Below are 25000 nucleotides of genomic sequence, written 5' to 3'. Positions count from 1 at the left end.
TGTGTGTGTGTGTGTGTGTGTGTGTGTGTGTGTGTGTGTGTGTGTGTGTGTGTGTGTGTGTGTGTGTGCGTGCGTGCGTGTGTGTGTGTGTCTGTGCGTGGTAATTGGATGAGTTGGCCCCTGTAGTTGGGGCTCTAGTCTCCCCTATACTTGGGTGTAGTAGAGCAGAACTTATCCCTGTCAAGATATTGGGCTTGGCATGGGCACTGTGTTAACTACTGTCTGAGAGTGGCACTGCAGGAGAGGCTGTCCCGCTGCCAGCTCTGTGTGTCAACCCTGCCAGCCCTGAGTCACGGTACCATGACCTGCCACCCATGGCAAGATTAGAGCCCTGCATCATCGCTGACAGGCCAAAACAAGCGAGCGAGCAATGCCAACATTTATTTCTCTCTATTCTCGCTCTTCTCTCTCTCACTCTCTGTCTCTCTGCTCCAACAACTACATGGTCCCATGGCATGGCAGAGTGGCATTCTGGGTAGAAACAAACAGACAACACACCACTTTGCCTCCAGACTTCTGGTCAAACAGGACCATGGTGACTCGTTTGGGCTCTCGATGGTAGGTGCAGTAGTACTTGACCCAGGTTGACACAAAAGAACCTGAGAGAGGGAAGCAAGAGAAACAGAGAGAAGCAGACAGAGAGGCAGAGAAGAAGCAGAGAGAAAAGCAGAGAGAGAAGCAGAGAGAAGGAGAGAGAAAAGCAGAGAGAAGCAGAGAGAAGCAGAGAGAGAAGCAGAGAGAAGCAGAGAGAGAAGCAGAGAGAGAAGCAGAGAGAAAAGCAGAGAGAAGCAGAGAGAAGCAGAGAGAGAAGGAGAGAGAGAAGCAGAGAGAAGCAGAGAGAGAAGCAGAGAAAAGCAGAGAGAGAAGCAGAGAGAGAGGAAAAGCAGAAGAAGCAGAGAAGAAGAGAGAAGCAGAGAGAGGAGAGGGAGAAGCAGAGAGAAGGAGAGAGAAAAGCAGAGAGAAGCAGAGGGAGAAGCAGAGAGAGAAGCAGAGAGAGAAGCAGAGAGAAGGAGAGAGAAAAGCAGAGAGAAGCAGAGAGAGAAGCAGAGAGAGAAGGAGAGAGAGAAGCAGAGAGAGAAGCAGAGAAAAGCAGAGAGAGAAGCAGAGAGAAGCAGAGAGAGGAGAGGGAAAAGCAGAGAGAAGCAGAGGGAGAAGCAGAGAGAAGCAGAAGCAGAGAGAAAGCAGAGAGAAGCAGAGAGCAGAGAGAAGCAGAAGAGAGAAAAGCAGAGAGAGAGAAGCAGAAGCAGAGAAGCAGAGAGAGAAGCAGAGAGAAGCAGAGAGAGAAGCAGAGAGAAAAGAGAAAAGCAGAGAGAGAAGCAGAGAAAAGCAGAGAAGCAGAGAAAAGCAGAGGGAGAAGCAGAGAGAAGCAGAGAGATAAGCAGAGAAAAGCAGAGAGAAGCAGAGAGAAAAGCAGAGAGAGAAGCAGAGAGAAGCAGAGAGAAAAGCAGAGAGAGAAGCAGAGAGAAGCAGAGAGAGAAGCAGAGAGAAGGAGAGAGGAAAGGAGAGAGGAAAGCAGAGAGAGAAGCAGAGAGAGAAGCAGAGAGAAAAGCAGAAGGAAGCCGAGAGAGAAGCAGAGAGAAGCAGAGAGAGAAGGAGAGAGAGAAGCAGAGAGAAGCAGAGAAAAGCAGAGAGAGAAGCAGAGAGAGGATAGAAAAGCAGAGAGAAGCAGAGGGAGAAGCAGAGAGAGAGGCAGAGAGAAAAGCAGAGAGAAAAGCAGAGAGAAGCAGAGAGAAAAGGAGAGAGAAGCAGAGAGAGAAGCAAAGAGAAAAGCAGAGAAGCAGAGAGAAAAGCAGAGAGAAAAGCAGAGAGAAGCAGAGAGAGAAGCAGAGAGAAAAGCAGAGATAAGCAGAGAGAGAAGCATAGAGAGAAGCAGAGAGAAAAACAGAGAGAAGCAGAGACAGTAGCAGAGAGAGAAGCAGAGAGAATCAGAGAGTGGGGGAGCAATGAAAAAATGGTTTTGGTTACCAATTTATTAATGCACATGCTCAGTGCCCTTGTCACCTCTTGGAGTCTCATCCTGAATACAATTACTCTTGTTGTTTCTATGAGGGAAATGCAAATCTATTTGTACAACAACACTGGTACTACTTTTCTAAATGGTAAAAATAAATGACTAAATAGTGATATGATATGTGACCTTATTGCATCATGAGAGAGAGAAAGATTGTCTGTGTGTGTGTGCTTGTGTGTGTGTGTGAGAGACAGTGAGATCGAGAACGAGAAAGGAGTGAGAGAGACAGAGAGCAGGACAGGACACTCACGTTTCTCCTGTACAAACAGATATCCCTCCATGGTGTCATGGCTGATGCTCTTGTGTTCATGGGGGTTCTCCTTCATCTTCCTCATCAGACACTCCACCTCAGACCGGGTGCTTTCAAAACGGTTCCGTGTCTTCACAGGAGGAGAGGAGACAGAATGATGGAAACATCCCACCTACCATCCTGCATTCTGAGCTATTGACCACTGTCTACAGTTGTTGGGTTAGAGCTATTGACCGCTGTCTACAGTTGTTGGGTTAGAGCTATTGACCACTGTCTACAGTTGTTGGGTTAGAGCTATTGACCACTGTCTTGTTGGGTTAGAGCTATTGACCGCTGTCTAGTTGTTGGGTTAGAGCTATTGACCACTGTCTACAGTTGTTGGGTTAGAGCTATTGACCACTGTCTACAGTTGTTGGGTTAGAGCTATTGACCACTGTCTACAGTTGTTGGGTTAGAGCTATTGACCACTGTCTACAGTTGTTGGGTTAGAGCTATTGACCACTGTCTACAGTTGTTGGGTTAGAGCTATTGACCACTGTCTACAGTTGTTGGGTTAGAGCTATTGACCACTGTCTACAGTTGTTGGGTTAGAGCTATTGACCACTGTCTACAGTTGTTGGGTTAGAGCTATTGACCACTGTCTACAGTTGTTGGGTTAGAGCTATTGACCACTGTCTACAGTTGGGTTAGAGCTATTGACCACTTCTACAGTTGTTGGGTTAGAGCTATTGACCACTGTCTACAGTTGTTGGGTTAGAGCTATTGACCGCTGTCTACAGTTGTTGGGTTAGAGCTATTGACCACTGTCTACAGTTGTTGGGTTAGAGCAGTTGTTGTTGGTTAGAGCTATTGACCACTGTCTACAGTTGTTGGGTTAGAGCTATTGACCACTGTCTACAGTTGTTGGGTTAGAGCTATTGACCACTGTCTACAGTTGTTGGGTTAGAGCTATTGACCACTGTCTACAGTTGTTGGGTTAGAGCTATTGACCACTGTCTACAGTTGTTGGGTTAGAGCTTTGACCACTGTCTACAGTTGTTGGGTTAGAGCTTTGACCACTGTCTACAGTTGTTGGGTTAGAGCTATTGACCACTGTCTACAGTTGTTGGGTTAGAGCTATTGACCACTGTCTACAGTTGTTGGGTTAGAGCTATTGACCGCTGTCTACAGTTGTTGGGTTAGAGCTATTGACCGCAGTTGTTGGGTTAGAGCTATTGACCACTGTCTACAGTTGTTGGGTTAGAGCTATTGACCACTGTCTACAGTTGTTGGGTTAGAGCTATTGACCGCTGTCTACAGTTGTTGGGTTAGAGCTATTGACCGCTGTCTACAGTTGTTGGGTTAGAGCTATTGACCACTGTCTACAGTTGTTGGGTTAGATTGATATTGACCACTGTCTACAGTTGTTGGGTTAGAGCTATTGACCACTGTCTACAGTTGTTGGGTTAGGGCTATTGACTGCTGTCTACAGTTAGAGCTATTGACCACTGTCTACAGTTGTTGGGTTAGAGCTATTGACCACTGTCTACAGTTGTTGGGTTAGAGCTATTGACCACTACAGTTCTACACTGTTGTTGTTGGGTTAGAGCTATTGACCACTGTCTACAGTTGTTGGGTTAGAGCTATTGACACTGTCTACAGTTGTTGGGTTAGAGCTATTGACCGCTGTCTACAGTTGTTGGGTTAGAGCTATTGACCGCTGTCTACAGTTGTTGGGTTAGAGCTATTGACCGCTGTCTACAGTTGTTGGGTTAGTTAGAGCTATTGACCGCTGTCTACAGTTGTTGGGTTAGAGATATTGACCACTGTCTATAGTTGTTGGGTTAGGGCTATTGACTGCTGTCTACAGTTGTTGGGTTAGAGCTATTGACCTCTGTCTACAGTTGTTGGGTTAGAGCTATTGACCGCTGTCTACAGTTGTTGGGTTAGAGCTATTGACCACTGTCTATAGTTGTTGGGTTAGGGCTATTGACTGCTGTCTACAGTTAGAGCTATTGACCACTGTCTACAGTTGTTGGGTTAGGGCTATTGACTGCTGTCTACAGTTAGAGCTATTGACCATTGTCTACAGTTGTTGGGTTAGAGCTATTGACCACTGTCTACAGTTGTTGGGTTAGGGCTATTGACCACTGTCTACAGTTGTTGGGTTAGAGCTATTGACCACTGTCTACAGTTGTTGGGTTAGGGCTATTGACCACTGTCTACAGTTGTTGGGTTAGAGCTATTGACCACTGTCTACAGTTGTTGGGTTAGGGCTATTGACCACTGTCTACAGTTGTTGGGTTAGAGCTATTGACCACTGTCTACAGTTGTTGGGTTAGGGCTATTGACCACTGTCTACAGTTGTTGGGTTAGAGCTATTGACCACTGTCTACAGTTGTTGGGTTAGGGCTATTGACCACTGTCTACAGTTGTTGGGTTAGAGCTATTGACCACTATCTACAGTTAGAGCTATTGACCACTGTCTACAGTTGTTGGGTTAGAGCTATTGACCACTGTCTACAGTTGTTGGGTTAGAGCTATTGACCACTGTCTACAGTTGTTGGGTTAGAGCTATTTACCGCTGTCTACAGTTGTTGGGTTAGAGCTATTCACCGCTGTCTACAGTTGTTGGGTTAGAGCTATTGACCACTGTCTACAGTTGTTGGGTTAGAGCTATTGACCACTGTCTACAGTTGTCGGGTTAGAGCTATTGACCACTGTCTACAGTTGTTGGGTTAGAGCTATTGACCACTGTCTACAGTTGTTGGGTTAGAGCTATTGACCACTGTCTACAGTTGTCGGGTTAGAGCTATTGACCACTGTCTACAGTTGTTGGGTTAGAGCTATTGACCACTGTCTACAGTTGTTGGGTTAGAGCTATTGACCACTGTCTACAGTTGTTGGGTTAGAGCTATTGCCTTGAAAGATGCAGTAGATGCAATAAGTTGGCAAAAGATGAAATATGATCAGCACCTCATGCCTGTAATGTATGGCATTAACATGCATCTTACATTCTGAATGCTGATGGTGAGGTCTGTCTTGAAGTGGTTGAAGTCTTTGGCCAGCTCGTACCCATGATGGTAGTAAGTAAACAGCCCTTGAAGGAATGCCAGCAACTAGAATTGATGTAGAGGATGACAGGGAAAAGAAACACGGTTGAGAAACATTCCTCTCAACTCAATTAAATGAAATCAACCAAATCTACTCTAATTTGCTTTCAAAGGTACTTGTTGTCAGCTACATTCTAAAGCTACATATGTAGGATCTTAATTTGATGACCCTGTTGCAGGAGAACTTTCCTGAAATGCAGGAAATTGAAGTGTATTCGAGGTTAAAAAAGCCTTTTGAAGTTTGTCATTACCACTTTGAAAATTCAGACTTGATTTTTCCTTAGTAAAAATGTATCCACCCCTACAAATATGTCTGTTCATTATAATCCACATACTGTAATAATTCACATTTCCTGTTGCAGCAGCATTATTTTCCTGCGGTAGTAAACTGGCTGAAATTAAGACCTGACATTTGTACATGTATCTACATTGTGAAGTCAGTGTGTTTCATAGAGAGATGAGGTGATTGAGCATGAAAGTTGTATAGACTAAAGTAACTGTAGAACAGTAACAAGCATATCGCTACACTCGCAATAGCATCTGCTAAACACGTGTATGTGACAAATAAAGGTTTATTTGATTTGAGTTGTACAGAAGCAGTAGTGAAGTAACTGTAGTACAGTAACAGCAGTAACAGTAGTAGAAAAACAGTAGTCACCGTAGTAAAGTAACAGTAGTAACAATAGTACAGTAACAGTAGAACAGTAGAACAGTAACAGTAGAACAGTAGAACAGTAAGAGTAGAAAAGTAACAGTAGAACAGTAGCAGTAGAACAGTAGAACAGTAACAGAGGAACAGCAGAACAGTAACAGTAGTACAGTAGCAGTAGTAACAGTAGAACAGTAACGGTAGAACAGTAACAGTAGAACAGTAACAGTAGAACAGTAACGGTAGAACAGTAACAGTAGAACAGTAACAGTAGAACAGTAACAGTAGAACAGTAGAACAGTAACAGTAGAATAGTAACAGTAGAACAGTAGCAGTAGTACAGTAGCAGTAGAACAGTAACAATAGAACAGTAACAGTAGAACAGTAGAACAGTAGAACAGTAACAGTAGAACAGTAGAACAGTAAGAGTAGAAAAGTAGCAGTAGTACAGTAGCAGTAGAACAGTAGAACAGTAGAACAGTAACAGTAGAACAGTAGCAGTAGAACAGTAACAGTAGAACAGTAACAGTAGTACAGTAACAGTAGAACAGTAACAGTAGAACAGTAGAACAGTAACAGTAGAACAGTAGCAGTAGTACAGTAGCAGTAGCACAGTAGAACAGTAACAGTAGAACAGTAACAGTAGAACAGTAACAGTAGTACCGTAGCAGTAGTAACAGTAGAACAGTAACAGTAGAACAGTAGAACAGTAACAGTAGAACAGTAACAGTAGAACAGTAACAGTAGTATAGTAACAGTAGAACAGTAATAGTAGAACAGTAACAGTAGAACAGTAACAGTAGAACAGTAACGGTAGAACAGTAACAGTAGAACAGAAACAGTAGAACAGTAGAACAGTAACGGTACAACACTAACAGTAGAACAGTAACAGTAGAACAGTAACGGTACAACACTAACAGTAGAACAGTAACAGTAGAACAGTAACAGTAGAACAGTAGAACAGTAACAGTAGTATAGTAATAGTAGTACAGTAACATTAGTACAGTACAGGTAGAACAGTAACAGTAGTACAGTAACAGTAGAACAGTAGCATAGAAACAGTAGAACAGTAACAGTAGTACATTAACAGGAGAACAGTAACAGTAGTATAGTAACAGTAGAACAGTAACAGTAGAATAGTAACAGTAGTACAGTAACAGAAGTATAGTAACAGTAGAACAGTAACAGGAGAACAGTAACAGAAGTACAGTAACAGTAGTATAGTAATAGTAGAACAGTAACAGTAGAACAGTAACAGTAGAACAGTAACAGTAGTACAGTAACAGTAGAACAGTAACAGTAGAACAGTAACAGTAGTATAGTAACAGTAGAACAGTAACAGTAGTACAGTAACAGTAGAACAGTAACAGTAGTATAGTAACAGTAGAACAGTAACAGTAGAACAGTAACAGTAGTACAGTAACAGTAGAACAGTAACAGTAGTATAGTAACAGTAGAACAGTAACAGTAGTACAGTAACAGTAGAACAGTAACAGTAGTATAGTAACAGTAGAACAGTAACAGTAGAACAGTAACAGTAGTATAGTAACAGTAGAACAGTAACAGTAGAACAGTAACAGAAGTATAGTAACAGTAGAACAGTAACAGTAGTACAGTAACAGTAGAACAGTAACAGTAGTACAGTAACAGTAGTATAGTAACAGTAGAACAGTCACCGTAGAACAGTAACAGTAACAGTAGTACAGTAACAGTAGAACAGTAACAGTAGTATAGTAACAGTAGAACAGTAACAGTAGTATAGTAACAGTAGAACAGTAACAGTAGTACAGTAACAGTAGAACAGTAACAGTAGTATAGTAACAGTAGAACAGTAACAGTAGTACAGTAACAGTAGAACAGTAACAGTAGTATAGTAACAGTAGAACAGTAACAGTAGAACAGTAACAGTAACAGTAGTATAGTAACAGTAGAACAGTAACAGTAACAGTAGTGTAGTAACAGTAGAACAGTAACAGTAGAACAGTAACAGTAGAATAGTAGAACAGTAACAGTAGAATAGTAACAGTAGAACAGTAGCAGTAGTACAGTAGCAGTAGTACAGTAGCAGTAGAACAGTAGAACAGTAAGAGTAGAACAGTCGCAGTAGTACAGTAGCAGTAGAACAGTAACAGTAGAACAGTAACAGTAGTATAGTAACAGTAGAACCATAACAGTAGTATAGTAACAGTAGAACAGTAACGGTAGAACAGTAACAGTAGAACAGAAACAGTAGAACAGTAGAACAGTAACGGTACAACACTAACATTAGAACAGTAACAGTAGAACAGTAGAACAGTAAAAGTAGTATAGTAACAGTAGTACAGTAGAACAGTAACAGTAGAATAGTAACAGTAGAATAGTAGAACAGTAACAGTAGAATAGTAACAGTAGAACAGTAGCAGTAGTACAGTAAAACAGTACAGTAGAACAGTAACAGTAGTATAGTAACAGTAGAACCGTAACAGTAACAGTAGTATAGTAACAGTAGAACAGTAACAGTAACAGTAGTATAGTAACAGTAGAACCGTAACAGTAACAGTAACAGTATAACAGTAACAGTAGTACAGTAACAGTAGAACAGTAACAGTAGAACAGTAACAGTAACAGTAGTATAGTAACAGTAGAACAGTAACAGTAACAGTAGTATAGTAACAGTAGAACAGTAACAGTAGAACAGTAACAGTAGAACAGTAACAGTAGTATAGTAACAGTAGAACCGTAACAGTAACAGTAGTATAGTAACAGTAGAACAGTAACAGTAGAACAGTAACAGTAGTATAGTAACAGTAGAACAGTAACAGTAGAACAGTAACAGTAGAACAGTAACAGTAGTATAGTAACAGTAGTACAGTAACAGTAGTATAGTAACAGTAGAACAGTAACAGTAGTATAGTAACAGTAGAACAGTAACAGTAGTACAGTAACAGTAGTATAGTAACAGTAGAACAGTAACAGTAGTATAGTAACAGTAGTACAGTAACAGTAGTACAGTAACAGTAGTATAGTAACAGTAGAACAGTAACAGTAGAACAGTAACAGTAGTATAGTAACAGTAGAACAGTAACAGTAGAACAGTAACAGTAGAACAGTAACAGTAACAGTAGTATAGTAACAGTAGAACAGTAAAAGTAGTATAGTAACAGTAGTACAGTAGCAGGAGAACAGTGACATTAGAACAGTAACAGTAGAACAGTAACAGTAGAATAGTAGAACAGTAACAGTAGAATAGTAACAGTAGAACAGTAGCAGTAGTACAGTAGCAGTAGAACAGTAACAGTAGTACAGTAGCAGTAGAACAGTAGAACAGTAGTACAGTAGAACAGTAAAAGTAGAACAGTAACAGTGGAACAGTAACAGTAGAACAGTCACCGTAGAACAGTAGAACAGTAACAGTAGAATAGTAACAGTAGAACAGTAACAGTAGTACATTAACAGTAGAACAGTAACAGTAGTATAGTAACAGTAGAACCGTAACAGTAACAGTAGAACAGTAACAGTAGTACAGTAACAGTAGAACAGTAACAGTAGAACCGTAACAGTAGTATATTAACAGTAGTACAGTAACAGTAGAACCGTAACAGTAACAGTAGTACAGTAACAGTAGAACAGTAACAGTAGAACAGTAACAGTAACAGTAGTACAGTAACAGTAGAACAGTAACAGTAGAACAGTAACAGTAACAGTAGTATAGTAACAGTAGTACAGTAACAGTAGAACAGTAACAGTAGTACAGTAACAGTAGTATAGTAACAGTAGAACAGTAACAGTAGTACAGTAACAGTAGTACAGTAACAGTAGTACAGTAACAGTAGTATAGTAACAGTAGAACAGTAACAGTAGAACAGTAACAGTAGTATAGTAACAGTAGAACAGTAACAGTAGAACAGTAACAGTAGAACAGTAACAGTAACAGTAGTATAGTAACAGTAGAACAGTAACAGTAGTATAGTAACAGTAGTACAGTAGAACAGTAACAGTAGAACAGTAACAGTAGAACAGTAGAACAGTAACAGTAGAATAGTAACAGTAGAACAGTAACAGTAGAACAGTAACAGTAGAACAGTAACAGTAGAACAGTAACAGTAGAACCGTAACAGTAACAGTAGTATAGTAACAGTAGAACAGTAACAGTAGTATAGTAACAGTAGAACAGTAACAGTAGTATAGTAACAGTAGAACCGTAACAGTAACAGTAGTATAGTAACAGTAGAACAGTAACAGTAGAACAGTAACAGTAGAACAGTAACAGTAGTATAGTAACAGTAGAACCGTAACAGTAACAGTAGTATAGTAACAGTAGAACAGTAACAGTAGTATAGTAACAGTAGAACAGTAACAGTAGAACCGTAACAGTAACAGTAGAACAGTAACAGTAGAGCAGTAACAGTAGAACAGTCACAATCGTAGGGTTGCAAAACTCCAGTACCTTTCCCCAAATTCCCAGGTTTTCCAGAAATCCTGGTTGTAAGGTTCAGGAGGGAATAAGCAGAAAATACGTCTTCCAACCAGGATTTCTGGAAAACCTGGACGTTTTGGGAAAGGTACTAGAGTTATGCAACCCTGAGCAGTATACAGTAAAAGACAGCAGATGCTGAGGGCCGTTGGCATTCTCACTCACCGGCTCTACGAAGTCAAACATCTTCCTCTCCTGGACTTCCTGCACCTTGAACACATACTCCAGAGACACCTCATAGAAATGCTGCCGCACGTGGTCCACCTGACTGTCTGCCTGCACAACACACACGTGACTCTGTTGGAACTAACGTTCAGGACACACACATCACCTCAGGATTGAAGTGAGACAACTCACAAACACATGAACACTTAAAGGTAAACATGGACCTACTGCAGCAAAGGAAAGGTGTGTGCTTACTTCATGGAAACATGGACCTACTGCAGCAAAGGAAAGGTGCGTGCTTACTTCATGGAAACATGGACCTACTGCAGCAAGGGAAAGGTGTGTGCTTACTTCATGGAAACATGGACCTACTGCAGCAAGAGAAGGTTGTGTGCTTACTTCATGGAAACATGGACCTACTGCAGCAAGAGAAAGGTGTGTGCTTACTTCATGGAAACATGGACCTACTGCAGCAAGAGAAAGGTGTGTGCTTACTTCATGGAAACATGGACCTACTGCAGCAAGAGAAAGGTGTGTGCTTACTTCATGGAAACATGGACCTACTGCAGCAAGAGAAAGGTGTGTGCTTACTTCATGGAAACATGGACCTACTGCAGCAAGAGAAAGGTGTGTGCTTACTTCATGGAAACATGGACCTACTGCAGCAAGAGAAATGTGTGTGCTTACTTCATGGAAACATGGACCTACTGCAGCAAGAGAAAGGTGTGTGCTTACTTCATGGAAACATGGACCTACTGAAGCAAGAGAAGGTTGTGTGCTTACTTCATGGAAACATGGACCTACTGCAGCAAGAGAAAGGTGTGTGCTTACTTCATGGAAACATGGACCTACTGCAGCAAGGGAAAGGTGTGTGCTTACTTCATGGAAACATGGACCTACTGCAGCAAGAGAAGGTTGTGTGCTTACTTCATGGAAACATGGACCTACTGCAGCAAGAGAAAGGTGTGTGCTTACTTCATGGAAACATGGACCTACTGCAGCAAGGGAAAGGTGTGTGCTTACTTCATGGAGATGTGCTTCTTTCTTCTTTGCTGATAGACTCAGGTGCTTCTCCAGTACAGCACAGTACTTCTCCGTCTCTTTGTCATATTTCTTCTTGGCTTCCTGTGAGACATCAGTAAAAAGGTCACCAACCTTCACTTTGTTTCCTCTAAAGTCCTGCACACCACACACAGCAATGTGTATTTTTAATTAACCAGGAAGCCCAATTGAGGTCAGAAGACCTCTTTCTTAAAGGAGACCTCTATATCAGACATATGGCCTATTTCCAAAAGGATTTAACCCGGTGTTATACCCAAAAGACTTGTTCTGTTTCAATCTACGCGGGCCAGCACCCATGCTTTACTGGCCCGTGGCTCTGATGGACTTGTCTCACTTGGGGCCAAAGCCAAGCCACTGGTACTGCAGCTTTAATTCACATAACAATGGCAAACTGTGGACCTTAACACCTTCTCACAAAGCAACTGTTTTGATTATGCAGGGTTGCTAATTCTGCTCTTTACAAGTTCTCACTGTCAGCCCCAGCTATGGAAACACAATGCCCCTAGTATATCATAAGGGTGTATACACTAGTGTAACACTGGTGTTACAGTCGAAAAGCAGCAATAGATCTCTGTTTTGGCATCATCACTGCTACACTCTTCGATACATGGGTGCCATCTGGAACCTGAAAGGATTCTTCAGCTGTCCTCATAGGAGAAACCTTTGAAGAGCCACGTTTGGTTCCAGGTGGAACCCATTCGGGTTCCATGTAGAATCCGTCCACAGACGGTTCTACATGGAACCCAAAAGAGTTCTAACTGGAACCAAAATGGTTCCAGCCGAAGAACTCTTTTGGATCCCTTTTTCTGAGAGTGTAGCTTCCAACAGAACATCATTTCTCAAGAGTCGTGGGTATTATTGGTATGTCCAGAGCTCAGCTTCACCGACAAACCTGGAAGCACATGTTGTGAGACACAGGTTGAAATCACAAGTCCTCTAGGGCTGCTGAAACCAACAGAGACAGCTCACAGCTGGTGGGAAAACAATCAACCACTTTATACCAAACCTCTGGTATTGTGAGGTCATCCACAGACAGACATACAGACATAACAGGGTGTGTCAGCACCAACACACAGTACAGCACTCATCACCCTGGGGCACATTGACTGTGTCCACACCTGCTACTGAGTGATGTCATCATCCCTGTCCACCCAGTCACATGACCCAGCTTTTCAAAACCAGCCAGTTTCCACAGGAAGTAGAACCAATCAACCCTCCTCAGAAAAGAATGACCACAACAGCTGCTCAACACATCACTTCGAAGCATATTAATATAGCAAACTAAAGTCATTCTTTTAGGTCTAACCCTTCATAATAAATGTACCTGCATCATGGCTGTTATACACTTTTGACATGTTTCAAGGCCGTGCTATTCTTGGGATGTCCCTATCCCCCATTGAAGTTGAAATGTTGAATGGTTAAGGTTAGGTACGGGTTATGGTTAAGATTAAGGTTAGGGTTTGGGGTAGGGACTTCCCAAGGATCCCGGAGAGAACTGACCTACGTTTCAACGTAGGCTTTTTGAGTTAAAGTATGCTTCAAACACTCAATTATTCTTCAAACATTCAATTAACATACACATCCTTCTAACTTCGACTTCAGGGTGTGAAGTACATTCACAAAGTTAAATCAATTTAATATCACTCTCAATATGATGTCTGTTACCTTTCTTCATTAACAATCAACCAGCTAAATCCTGATAAAGCCCTTCATGTATTACCATTATTGGCCAGGTGGAGGCAGTGTCTTATCACATACGACCTGTCAGCTCTGGCAGGCAGAGCAAAGAGCAATTTAGACACACTAGGGTAGTGTAGGGAGATCTCTGAATGCGGTCATCAATGGTGACTTAATAGAGGGATGCTCCTCCCTGCAGTGCATACATTACATAGTTTACCCTACAAACATACAACTTATACAGTTGAAGTCGGAAGTTTACATACATCTTCGCCAAATATATTTAAACTCCGTTTTTCACAATTCCTGACATTTAATCCTAGTAAACATTCTGTCTTAGGTCAGTTAGGATCACCACTTTATTTTAAGAATGTGAAATGTCAGAATAATAGTAGACAGAAAGATTTATCTCAGCTTTTATTTCTTTCATCACGTTCCCAGTGGGTCAGAAGTTTACATACACTCAATTAGTGTTTGGTAGCATTGCCTTTAAATTGTTTATTTAGCGTCAAACGTTTCAGGTAGCCCTTCACAAGCTTCCCATAATAAGTTGGGTGAATTTTGACACATTCTTCCAGATAAAGCTGGTGTAACTGAGTCAGGTTTGTAGGCCTCCTTGCTCACACAGCTTTTTCAGTTATGCCCACAGATTTTCTATAGGATTGAGGTCAGGGCTTGTAATGGCCACTCCAATACCTTGACTTTGTTGTCCTTAAGCCATTTTGCCACAACTTTGGAAGTGTGCTTGGGGTCATTTTCCATTTGGAAGACCCATTTGCGACCAAGCTTTAACTTTCTGATTGATGTCTTGAGATGTTGCTTTAATACAGGGGTGTCAAAGTCAAATGGACGGAGGGCCAAATAAAAAATTTTCAAGCCGAGGGCCGGACTTAATGTTCATTGAAAATTTTTAAATGACGCATATAGTCTAGTGAACCTAATTGAACCTACTGAAAACCTAACAAATATATTCCAATATGATCAGATAAATAAAGCAATATTTTCTATGGCTCTGTCAGTAATCTTTAATTTTCAACAGACACAAAAGACAAATTTCCTTTATATAAAAATCCCCATAACATGAACATTAAATGAAAAAACCGGTATTCAAGGCACCATCAGTAGCCTATATTTTGGTGGTTTTAGCAAAAGTGGGCTAAATTTACTTCAAAGAAAAAAACAATAATAGCAATTTTTATCATCCACTCAACTGAAATATTTTTAAAATATAATTGGATTGAAATACAATAAAATAAAGTGCAAAAATCTTAATCAAAAACAACACTTTGTTTAAGGAGAAGTAACATGCAGTGAAAACAAATATTAAACTTTAACTTTTAAACTTGAACTGAGTAAAAACTCTAAATATGTGATTGCACAGTAATGTTCACTTGTTTGAGGTTGAGGGTGATACTTGGTGGTGTCCCATCTTTTCCACAAGTTCATCAATGTTCGGGGTAAGGCTCTGAGCTGAGGAAATCCTCAGAATTGAGTGGAGGTGTTCAGGTAAGTCGACTTCTGTGTGATGTTTTGTTCAGGTTCATCAAAGAAAAAAGTTGTTCACACAGGTATGTGCTGCCAAACATAGACAACGTTTGAGCAGCCTGGATGCGCAGCTGGGGCATTGTGTCGGGGAGGAAACGGCGAACTCCGCAGCACCCACTGCCGCATATTTTGCCCTCAGTGCATCATTGCATTGGAGGTCAATCAACTCCATTTGAGGTTTGGTGGTGAGCTTTCCACGTCAACAGCAAATGGGTTACTGAGCAGTTCCAACCTGCTTTTTTGTGCTTCAAAGTCAGCAAATCGGCGTCGAAAGTCAGCGGCAAGCATACCTATTTTATCAGCCAACTGTGCGCTCGGGAACGCACTGGTAGAGAGCTTCTCTTTCATGGTCTGGCAGCTGGGAAAGTGGCTCAAATTTTCTTTCCGCATCTTCTCCCACAGAGTCAGTTTGGTTTTAAATGCCTTCACTGTACTGTACATATCAGAGATGACATGATCCCGACCCTGCAGCTGCAAGTTCATTGCATTCAGATGACTCGAATGTCACACAGAAAAGCCATTTCACACAGAAACATTTCGTCTCGGAGTTGTGTTGTGTCTTTCCCTTTGCTGTCCAAGAACAGACAAATTCACGAAGCTCGAAACATCTTTGAAGCACCTTTCCCTGGCTTAGCCATCGCACCTCTGTGTGATAAGGCAAATCACTTTGCTCCGTTTCTAACTCCGTCAGAAATGCCTTGAACTGGCGGTGATTCAAACCTTTGGCTCTGATAAAGTTAACTGTGCGCGTTGATGCTCATTACATGCTCCATTTTCAAGGCTTTACCGCACAACGCTTCCTGGTGTATGATACAATGATAAGCTGTCAGCTCACCTGTCGCGTTTTCCTTTGCATCTTTTCCCGTATCTTCGCCACCAGTCCGCTCCTGTGTCCACACAATACGCAGGTGCTCCGTTTTGTTTGTCAAACCCACGAAGTTTTTCCCAAGGCAGCTCCATCTCATTTACACATCTTGACACCTCTTCATACAAATCATGCCCCGTAGTTGTGCCATGCATAGGACGTAAAGCCAAAAACTCCTCTGTCACGCTTAAACTGGAGTCCACTCCGGGATGAAAATTGACAACTGGGCAATGTCAGAAATTTTACAGTGCTCTCATCCACAGCCAAGGAATATGCAATGAAATCTTTTCCCTTTTTCACAAGCTGCTCTTTTAGATTGATGGACAACTGGTCTACTCTCTCGGCAATGGTGTTTCTGCTCAGACTCACATTTAAAAAGAGTTGCCTTTTTTCTGGGCAAAACAAACTTTAATCATGCAGTTTTTGATGAAATCCCCCTCCGTAAATGGCCGGGCTGATTTAAATCTCTTCTGCCAAAATAAATGGCCTTGAAGCAGCCTGGCCTTGTGATTTGGCTTTTTTGAACAGAGCCTGTCGAGATTTGAGGCCTCGTTTTAATTCCTCTGCCTTTTGTAGCCTTTGTTCCATGTCCATATTCTTGTTTTTGTCCGCGTGTTTCGTTTCATAATGTCGTCTCAGATTATACTCTTTCAGTACCGCCACACTTTCTCCAACAGAAGACACATTACAGGTTTTCCAAAGCTAACTCCGTGAACTAAGTCCGAATCCCACCTTGTTTGAAACCCCGTTATCAGTGTCCACCTTCCGTTTTGCCATTTTTGATGGGTATCTGAAAGTTAATTTTACTGTGATGCTACTGCTGTGCCAATAAATATTGAAATGAAGCAGCCTACTGCTCGTCCCCGCATTGTGGGAAATGTCAAATTGCACGTGACCAGGGCTGCCGGCTTGCTCGGTCTGCGGGCCACTAATAATAAATCAAGATCATCCCAGGGGCCGTAAAAAACCTTCTCGCACAGTAGGCCGGATGTGGCCCGCGGGGCCTTGACTCTGACATATGTGCTTTAATATATCCACATAATTTTCCTTATTTTGTGAAGTGCACCAGTCCCTCCTGTTTCCTCCAGCATCTTCACATGGTCCTTTGCTGTTGTTCTGGGATTGATTTGCACTTTTCGCTTCAAAGTACGTTCATCTCTAGGAGACAGAACGCGTCTCCTTCCTGAGCATTATGACGGCTGTGTTTATGGTGTTTATACTTGCGTACTATTGTTTGTACAGATGAGCGTGGTAACTTCAGGCGTTTGGAAATTGCTCCCAAGGATGAACCAGACTTGTGGAGGTCTACAATTCCTTTTCTGAGGTCTTGGCGATTTCTTTTGATTTTCCCATGATGCCAAGCAAAGAGGCACTGAGTTTGAAGGTAGGCCTTGAAATACATCCACAGGTACACCTCCAATTGACTCAAATGATGTCAATTAGCCTATCAGAAGCTTCTAAAGCCATGATATCATTTTCTGGAATTTTCCAAGCTGTTTAAACTTCTTAGGGCTGCAATTCCGTTAACAGGATCGATATGACAACAACCAGTGAAAGTGCAGGGCGCCAAATTCAAAACAACAGAAATCTAATTAAAATTCCTCAAACATACATGTATTTTATACCGTTTTAAAGGTAATCTTGTTGTTAATCCCACCACAGTGTCCGATTTCAAATAGGCTTTACAGCGAAAGCACCACAAACGATTATGTTAGGTCACCACCAACAATATTCAGCCATTTTTCCAGCCAAAGAGAGGAGTCACAAAAAGCACAAATAGAGATAAAATTAATCACTAACCTTTGATTATCTTCATCAGATGACACTCATAGGACTTCATGTTACACAATACATGTATGTTTTGTTTGATAAAGTTCATATTTATATAAAATAATCTCAGTATACATTGGCATTGTTCACTAGTTCCAAAACATCCGGTGATATTGCAGAGAGCCACGTCATTTTACAGAAATACTCATTATAAATGTCGATAAATACAATTGTTAGACATGGAAATATGTATATACCTCTCCTTAATGCAACCGCTGTGTCAGATTTCAAAAAACTTTACGGAAAAAGCAAACCATGCAATAATCTGAGACGAACCAGAAGAAAAAAATCCGCTAAGATGGAGTCAACAGAAATCAGAAATAACATTATAAATATTCCCTTACCTTTGACGATGTTCATCAGAATGCACTCCCAGGAGTCCTAGTTCCACAATAAATGCTTGATTTGTTTGATAATGTCCATTATTTATGTCCAAGTAGCTACTTTTGTTAACGTGTTTAGTACACAAATCCAAACGCTCGTGCAAGTCCAGCCTAACGTGGACGAAAACTTCAAAAAGTTATATTACAGGTCAAAGAAACTTGTCAAACTAAGTATAGAATCAATCTTTAGGATGTTGTTATCATAAATCTTCAATAACATTCCAACCGGAGAATTCCATTGTCTTTAGAAATACCATGGAACGCAGGTCGCTATCATGTCAAATGCACATGACCAGGACCTGGCTCTCTGCCAGACCACTGACTCAAACAGTTCCCATCTGGTTCCACAACACAGTAGAAGCCTCATTCAAGTTTATAAAGACGGTTGACATCTAGTGGAAGCCTTAGGAAGTGCAACATAACCAAAATCCCACTGTGTATTCAATAGGTGCTGGGTTGAAAATCGACCAACCTCAGATTTCCCACTTCCTGTTTGGATATACAGTATTAGCAACTGGGACTGAAGAGCAGGCAATTTACTCTGGGCACCTTTCATCCAAGCTACTCAATACTGCCCCTGCAGCCATAAGAAGTTAAAGGCCAGTCACCTTAGTGTATGTAAACTTCTAAAGTTTTGATACAGAGAATTATAAGTTAAATAATCTGTCTGGAAACAATGGTTGGAAAAATGACTTGTGTCATGCACAAAGTAGATGTCCTAACAGACTTGCCAAAACTATAGTTTGTTAACAAGAAATATGTGGAGTGGTTGAAAAACAAGTTAATGACTCCAACCTAAGTGTATGTAAACTAGTTTTAATGACTCCAACCTAAGTGTATGTAAACTAGTTTTAATGACTCCAACCTAAGTGTATGTAAACTAGTTTTAATGACTCCAACCTAAGTGTATGTAAACTAGTTTTAATGACTCCAACCTAAGTGGATGTAAACTAGTTTTAATGACTCAACCTAAGTGTATGTAAACTAGTTTTAATGACTCCAACCTAAGTGGATGTAAACTTTTTAATGACTCCAACCTAAGTGGATGTAAACTAGTTTTAATGACTAACCTAAGTGTATGTAAACTAGTTTTAATGACTCCAACCTAAGTGGATGTAAACTAGTTTTAATGACTCCAACCTAAGTGTATGTAAACTAGTTTTAATGACTCCAACCTAAGTGTATGTAAACTAGTTTTAATGACTCCAACCTAAGTGTATGTAAACTAGTTTTAATGACTCCAACCTAAGTGGATAGTTTTAATGACTCCAACCTAAGTGTATGTAAACTAGTTTTAATGACTCCAACCTAAGTGTATGTAAACTAGTTTTAATGACTCAACCAACCTAGTTTTAATGACTATGTAAACTAGTTTTAATGACTCCAACCTAAGTGTATGTAAACTAGTTTTAATGACTCCAACCTAAGTGTATGTAAACTAGTTTTAATGACTCCAACCTAAGTTGACTTATGTAAACTAGTTTTAATGACTCCAACCTAAGTGGATGTAAACTAGTTTTAATGACTCCAACCTAAGTGTATGTAAACTAGTTTTAATGACTCCAACCTAAGTGGATGTAAACTAGTTTTAATGACTCCAACCTAAGTGTATGTAAACTAGTTTTAATGACTCCAACCTAAGTGGATGTAAACTAGTTTTAATGACTCCAACCTAAGTGGATGTAAACTAGTTTTAATGACTCCAACCTAAGTGGATGTAAACTAGTTTTAATGACTCCAACCTAAGTGGATGTAAACTAGTTTTAATGACTCCAACCTAAGTGTATGTAAACTAGTTTTAATGACTCCAACCTAAGTGGATGTAAACTAGTTTTAATGACTCCAACCTAAGTGTAAACTAGTTTTAATGACTCCAACCTAAGTTGTTAAATGACTCCAACCTAAGTGTATGTAAACTAGTTTTAATGAGTTTTAATGACTCCAACCTGTAAAACTAGTTTTAATGACTCGTGGATGTAAACTGTAAACTAAGTGTATGTAAACTAGTTTTAATGACTCCAACCTAAGTGGATGTAAACTAGTTTTAATGACTCCAACCTAACCTAGTTTTAATGACTCCAACCTAAGTGGATGTAAACTAGTTTTAATGACTCCAACCTAAGTGATGTAAACTAGTTTTAATGACTCCAACCTAAGTGGATGTAAACTAGTTTTAATGACTCAACCTTGACTCCAACCTAAGTGTATGTAAACTAGTTTTAATGACTCCAATAAACTAGTTTTAATGACTCCAACCTAAAACTAGTTTTAATGACTGTAAACTAGTTTTAATGACTCCAACCTAAGTGAATGTACACTAGTTTTAATGACTCCAACCTAAGTGTAAACTGTTTTAATGACTAGTTTTAATGACTCCAACCTAAGTGGATGTAAACTAGTTTTAATGACTCCCTAATGTAAACTAAATGACTGGATGTAAACTAGTTTTAATGACTCCAACCTAAGTGGATGTAAACTAGTTTTAATGACTCCAACCTAAGTGGATGTAAACTAGTTTTAATGACTCCAACCTAAGTGTATAAACTTTTTGTGACTGTAAACTAGTTTTAATGACTCCAACCTCAGTGGATGTAAACTAGTTTTAATGACTCCAACCTAAGTGGATGTAAACTAGTTTTAATGACTCCAACCTAAGTGGATGTAAACTAGTTTTAATGACTCCAACTAAGTGGATATAAACTAGTTTTAATGACTCAACACAAGTGGACAAACTCAGTTTTAATGACTCCAACCTAAGTGTAAAACTAGTTTTAATGACCACCTTCCGGTATGTAAACTAGTTTTAAACCCAACCTAAGTGGATGTAAACTCTTCAATGACTCCAACCTAGGTATGTAAACTAGTTTTAATGACTCCAACCTAAGTGGATGTAAACTAGTTTTAATGACTCCAACCTAAGTGTCTGTAAACTTCCAACTTCCAACTGATGCAGTGGCTGTGAAATCAGCACAACCGGGACAAAGTCAGTTACCTGCCAACCTGAAGGGGAAATGGATCATATCTGAGTGATCAGTGCATATCCTAACAATCAGTGGATACGTTCAAATGTAACAAACAAATATGTTGTTTTTTTGTCTTTCAAGGCTAAACAGGGATTATAAAATGGCTACATGACCCAATAAGGATTATAATTCCCCTCATAATCTACGAGGGATTGTAAAATCACACAATGACCCCATAGTAAGGATTAACAGGACCTTTAGTGGGGGGATCCCCCCAATAGTGTGCAACTGCAACCAGCAATTCGGGGCGCTTCTGCATGTGGGCATTCCTGTACAGCAGGAACGCCACCTCTCGAGCATCCCATTGGTTCCTTCATGAACACCCCCCCATCTCTTTGCATCCTATTGGTTCATGCATTGCTATTTAGCTAGATAGCACATGGGATCGCCCCTGCCTCCCGCCATCTGTGTACAAGAGAAAACCTTACCCGACAGGCAGGGCCAAAGGACACTGTCTACCAGTTGTTCCTGCCTTCCGCTAGCACAGCAGGTGGGAGGCTGGGGCAATACCATGTACTAGCTAGCTTGATGGTTACCGACACAGAGTGCTTGCTAGTTAGCAAGCCAGCGCACATTGTCGCTCCCGCCTGCTATGTACCAGAGTAATCCTTAGGACTAGCTGGCTAAACTAGCACAGTTTCCTTCGATCCTGTCTGCGGAACAGCTGCCCTCGCAGTTATTATCAGAACTGCGGGTAGTGCCCATCTTCTGTGGGGTTTGTAGGCTGCTGTCATTCAACGGTATTGTGCATTAACGCTATCTACTGTACCGGAGTGCCCCCACCTCCCGCCTGTCCTAACTAAAAACAATTGTAATAGAAATATTAGTATGCAGGAAAGCCCCTTATTGTGGGCCTCAATTTCACCCTTCTCGGGGGTCCAGTCATAATATATCCTTACCTTGGCGGCACTGATCTGCTCCTTCCGGAAGCGCTCCAGCGGCATGATCAGCACATCATTGGCATTTTCAATCTGAGCAGAGATGCAGCGATCAGTCACAACACAGCCAGTAACAACACAGCCAGTCACAACACAGCCGATCACACAGGACCTCACTCCCTTTCACTTTTTCCACATTTTGTTACATTACAGCCTTATTCTAAAATTGAAAAAATCGTTTTTTTCCTCATCAATTTACAAACAATACCCTATAATGACCCTATACCCTATAATAATGACCCTATACCCTATAATGACCCTATAATGACCCTATACCCTATAATGACCCTATAATGACCCTATAATGACCCTATACCCTATAATGACCCTATACCCTATAATGACCCTATACCCTATAATGACCCTATAATGACCCTATAATAATGACCCTATACCCTATAATGACCCTATAATGACCCTATAATGACCCTATAATGACCCTATAATGACCCTATAATGACTGTTTTTTAGAGTGCAAATTTACTAACAACAAAAAACGGAAATATCACATTTACATAAGTATTCAGACCCTTTACTCAGTACTTTGTTGAAGCAGTAACTACAGCCTCCAGTCTTCTTGGGTATGATTCTCCAGCTCTGTCAGGTGATGCTACAAGCTTGGCACACCTGCATTTGGGGAGTTTCTCAAATTCTCCTCTGCTGATATTTTTAAGCTCTGTCAGGTTGGATGGGGAGTGCTACTGCACAGCTAATTTAAGATCTCTCCAGAGATATTCAAATCAGGTTCAAGTCCGGGCTCTGGCTGGGTCACTCAAGGACATTCAGAGACTCCTGCAGCCACTCCTGCATTGTATTTCTTAGCTGTGTGCTTAGTGTCATTGTCCTGTTGGAAGGTGAACCTTGCCCTAGTCTGAGGTCCTGAGCACTCTTGAGCAGGTTTTCATCAAGGACCTCTCTGTACTTTGCTCCGCTCATCTTTCCATCAATCTTGACTAGTCTCTCAGTCCTTGCCACTGAAAAACATCCCCACAGCATGATTCTGCCACCACCATGCTTCACCGTAGGGATGGTGCCAGGATTCCTCCAGATGTGACGTTTCCATTCAGGCCAAAGAGTTCAATCTTGGTTTCATCAGACCAGAGCATCTAGTTTCTCATGGTCTGAGAGTCTTTAGGTGCCTTTTGGAAAGCTCCAAGTGGGCTGTCATGTGCCTTTTACTGAGGAGTGGCTTCCGTCTGGCCACTCTACCATAAAGGCCTGATTGGTGGAGTGCTGCAGAGATGGTTGTCTTTCTGGAAGGTTCTCCCATTTCCACAGAGGAACTCTAGAACTCTGTCAAAGTGACTATCGGGTTCTTGGTCACCTCCCTGACAAAGGCCCTTCTACCCCATTTGCTCAGTTTGGCTGGGCGACCAGCTCTAGGAAGAGTCTTGGTGGTTCCAAACTTCTTCTATTTAAGAATGATGGAGGCAACTGTGTTCTTGGGGACCTTCAATGCTGCAGACATTTGTTGGTACCCTTTTACATATCTGTGCCTCGACACAATCCTGTCTCGGAGCTCTACGGACAAATCCTTCGACCTCATGGCTTGGTTTTTGCTCTGACATGCGCTGTCAAATGTAGGAACATATATAGACAGGTGTGTGCCTTTTCAAATCATCTCCAATAAATTGAATTTACCACAGGTGGACTCCAATCACGTCGTAGAAACATCTCAAGGATGATCAATGGATGCACCTGAGCTCAATTTCGAGTCTTATAGCAAAGGGTCTGAATACTTACGTAAATGAGGTATTTCTGTTTTTTTATTTGTAATACATTTGCAAAAATGTCTTAAAACCTGTTTTTAGCTTTGTCATTATGGGGGTATTGTGTATAGATTGCTGAGGGAGAAATGTTTTAATCAATTTTTGAATAAGGCTGTAACATAACAACATTCAATGGGTCTGAAAAGTTTCAGAATGTATATCTGACACTCACCATCCGTGTCCTCTCATCCTCCAGGTTCTGCAACACTCCAGCAAACTCCTGTAGAGACTTTGCTATAGATAGATAGATAGACAGACAGACAGACAGACAGACAGACAGACAGACAGACAGACAGACAGACAGACAGGACAGACAGACAGACAGACAGACAGACAGATTAGACAGGTTACAATACATAATAAGCCAGTGATCATACTATACACAATCTAACGTTCAACAAGTGTGACTTTGCATAACAATGTTATTCATTTGAAATCCTAGTTGACATGCTTGCTTTAGACCAGGTTGTGTTTTCAACTAGCAAGCTACTGATTGTTCCATCCCTGCTCTAGACCAGGGTTTCTCAAACTCGGTCCCGGGGCCACCCCTGGGTGCACATTTTGGTTTTTGCCCTAGCACATAATATCTGATTCAAATAACCAAGTCAGCATCAAGCTCTGATTATCTGAATTAGCTGTGTAGTGCTAGGGCTAAAACCAAAACGTGCCCTCAGGGGGGACGCCGGGACCGAGTTTGGAAAACTCTGGTTTGGATCTAACCTAGCATGACTGCAAAGTTTTGGGTCAGAGTTCTCACTTGAGATGCCACGATCCTGTTCCAACATTCACACGCACGCGACAGAGGAATACCCTCCAAATGTGGAATTCAAGTCTTACATTTTAATTTTAATTAATGAATTAATTTTAAAGGAACCCAAAATATTCCAGGAATGTACTTTTAACATAATGGCAAGTTTATTTAGGTCCTTGAATTTAATCTAACTTGTCAAGGAACCTAATTGCATTTATAACAGTATTTCTGCCCTGCTGGGAAAAAACCCCCAGAAAAGACCAGCATGCTGGTCACCAGCCTTCGCTGTGATTCAGACACTAATGACCAGCCTTCACTGTGATTCAGACACTAATGACCAGCCTTCGCTGTGATTCAGACACTAATGACCAGCCTTCACTGTGATTCAGACACTAATGACCAGCCTTCACTGTGATTCAGACACTAATGACCAGCCTTCACTGTGATTCAGACACTAATGACCAGCCTTTGCTGTGATTCAGACACTAATGACCAGCCTTCACTGTGATTCAGACACTAATGACCAGCCTTCACTGT

General features: G+C 41.1%; 1 protein-coding gene across 5 annotated transcripts in view; it reads right to left on the bottom strand.

The window, feature by feature from the left end:
- LOC135550981 (rho GTPase-activating protein 26-like) overlaps positions 1 to 25000 on the bottom strand; it is a 157700-nt gene that overhangs the window by 66844 nt on the left and 65856 nt on the right. For 4 of the 5 annotated variants that reach the window (XM_064982311.1, XM_064982312.1, XM_064982313.1 and 1 more), the window contains exons 3-9: positions 23885 to 23946; positions 21905 to 21976; positions 11644 to 11745; positions 10621 to 10731; positions 5255 to 5359; positions 2262 to 2391; positions 499 to 599 (exon numbers count right to left, since the gene is read on the bottom strand). In XM_064982311.1, coding sequence (XP_064838383.1) covers positions 499 to 599; positions 2262 to 2391; positions 5255 to 5359; positions 10621 to 10731; positions 11644 to 11745; positions 21905 to 21976; positions 23885 to 23946 — 683 coding nt within the window. The remainder of the gene's footprint in view (positions 1 to 498; positions 600 to 2261; positions 2392 to 5254; positions 5360 to 10620; positions 10732 to 11643; positions 11746 to 21904; positions 21977 to 23884; positions 23947 to 25000) is intronic. The other variant, XM_064982314.1, reaches the window with a different exon arrangement.

This window comes from Oncorhynchus masou, chromosome 12, assembly GCF_036934945.1.
Source record: "Oncorhynchus masou masou isolate Uvic2021 chromosome 12, UVic_Omas_1.1, whole genome shotgun sequence".
Taxonomy (NCBI): domain Eukaryota; kingdom Metazoa; phylum Chordata; class Actinopteri; order Salmoniformes; family Salmonidae; genus Oncorhynchus; species Oncorhynchus masou.
This window is presented reverse-complemented; position numbering and strand designations above follow the sequence as displayed.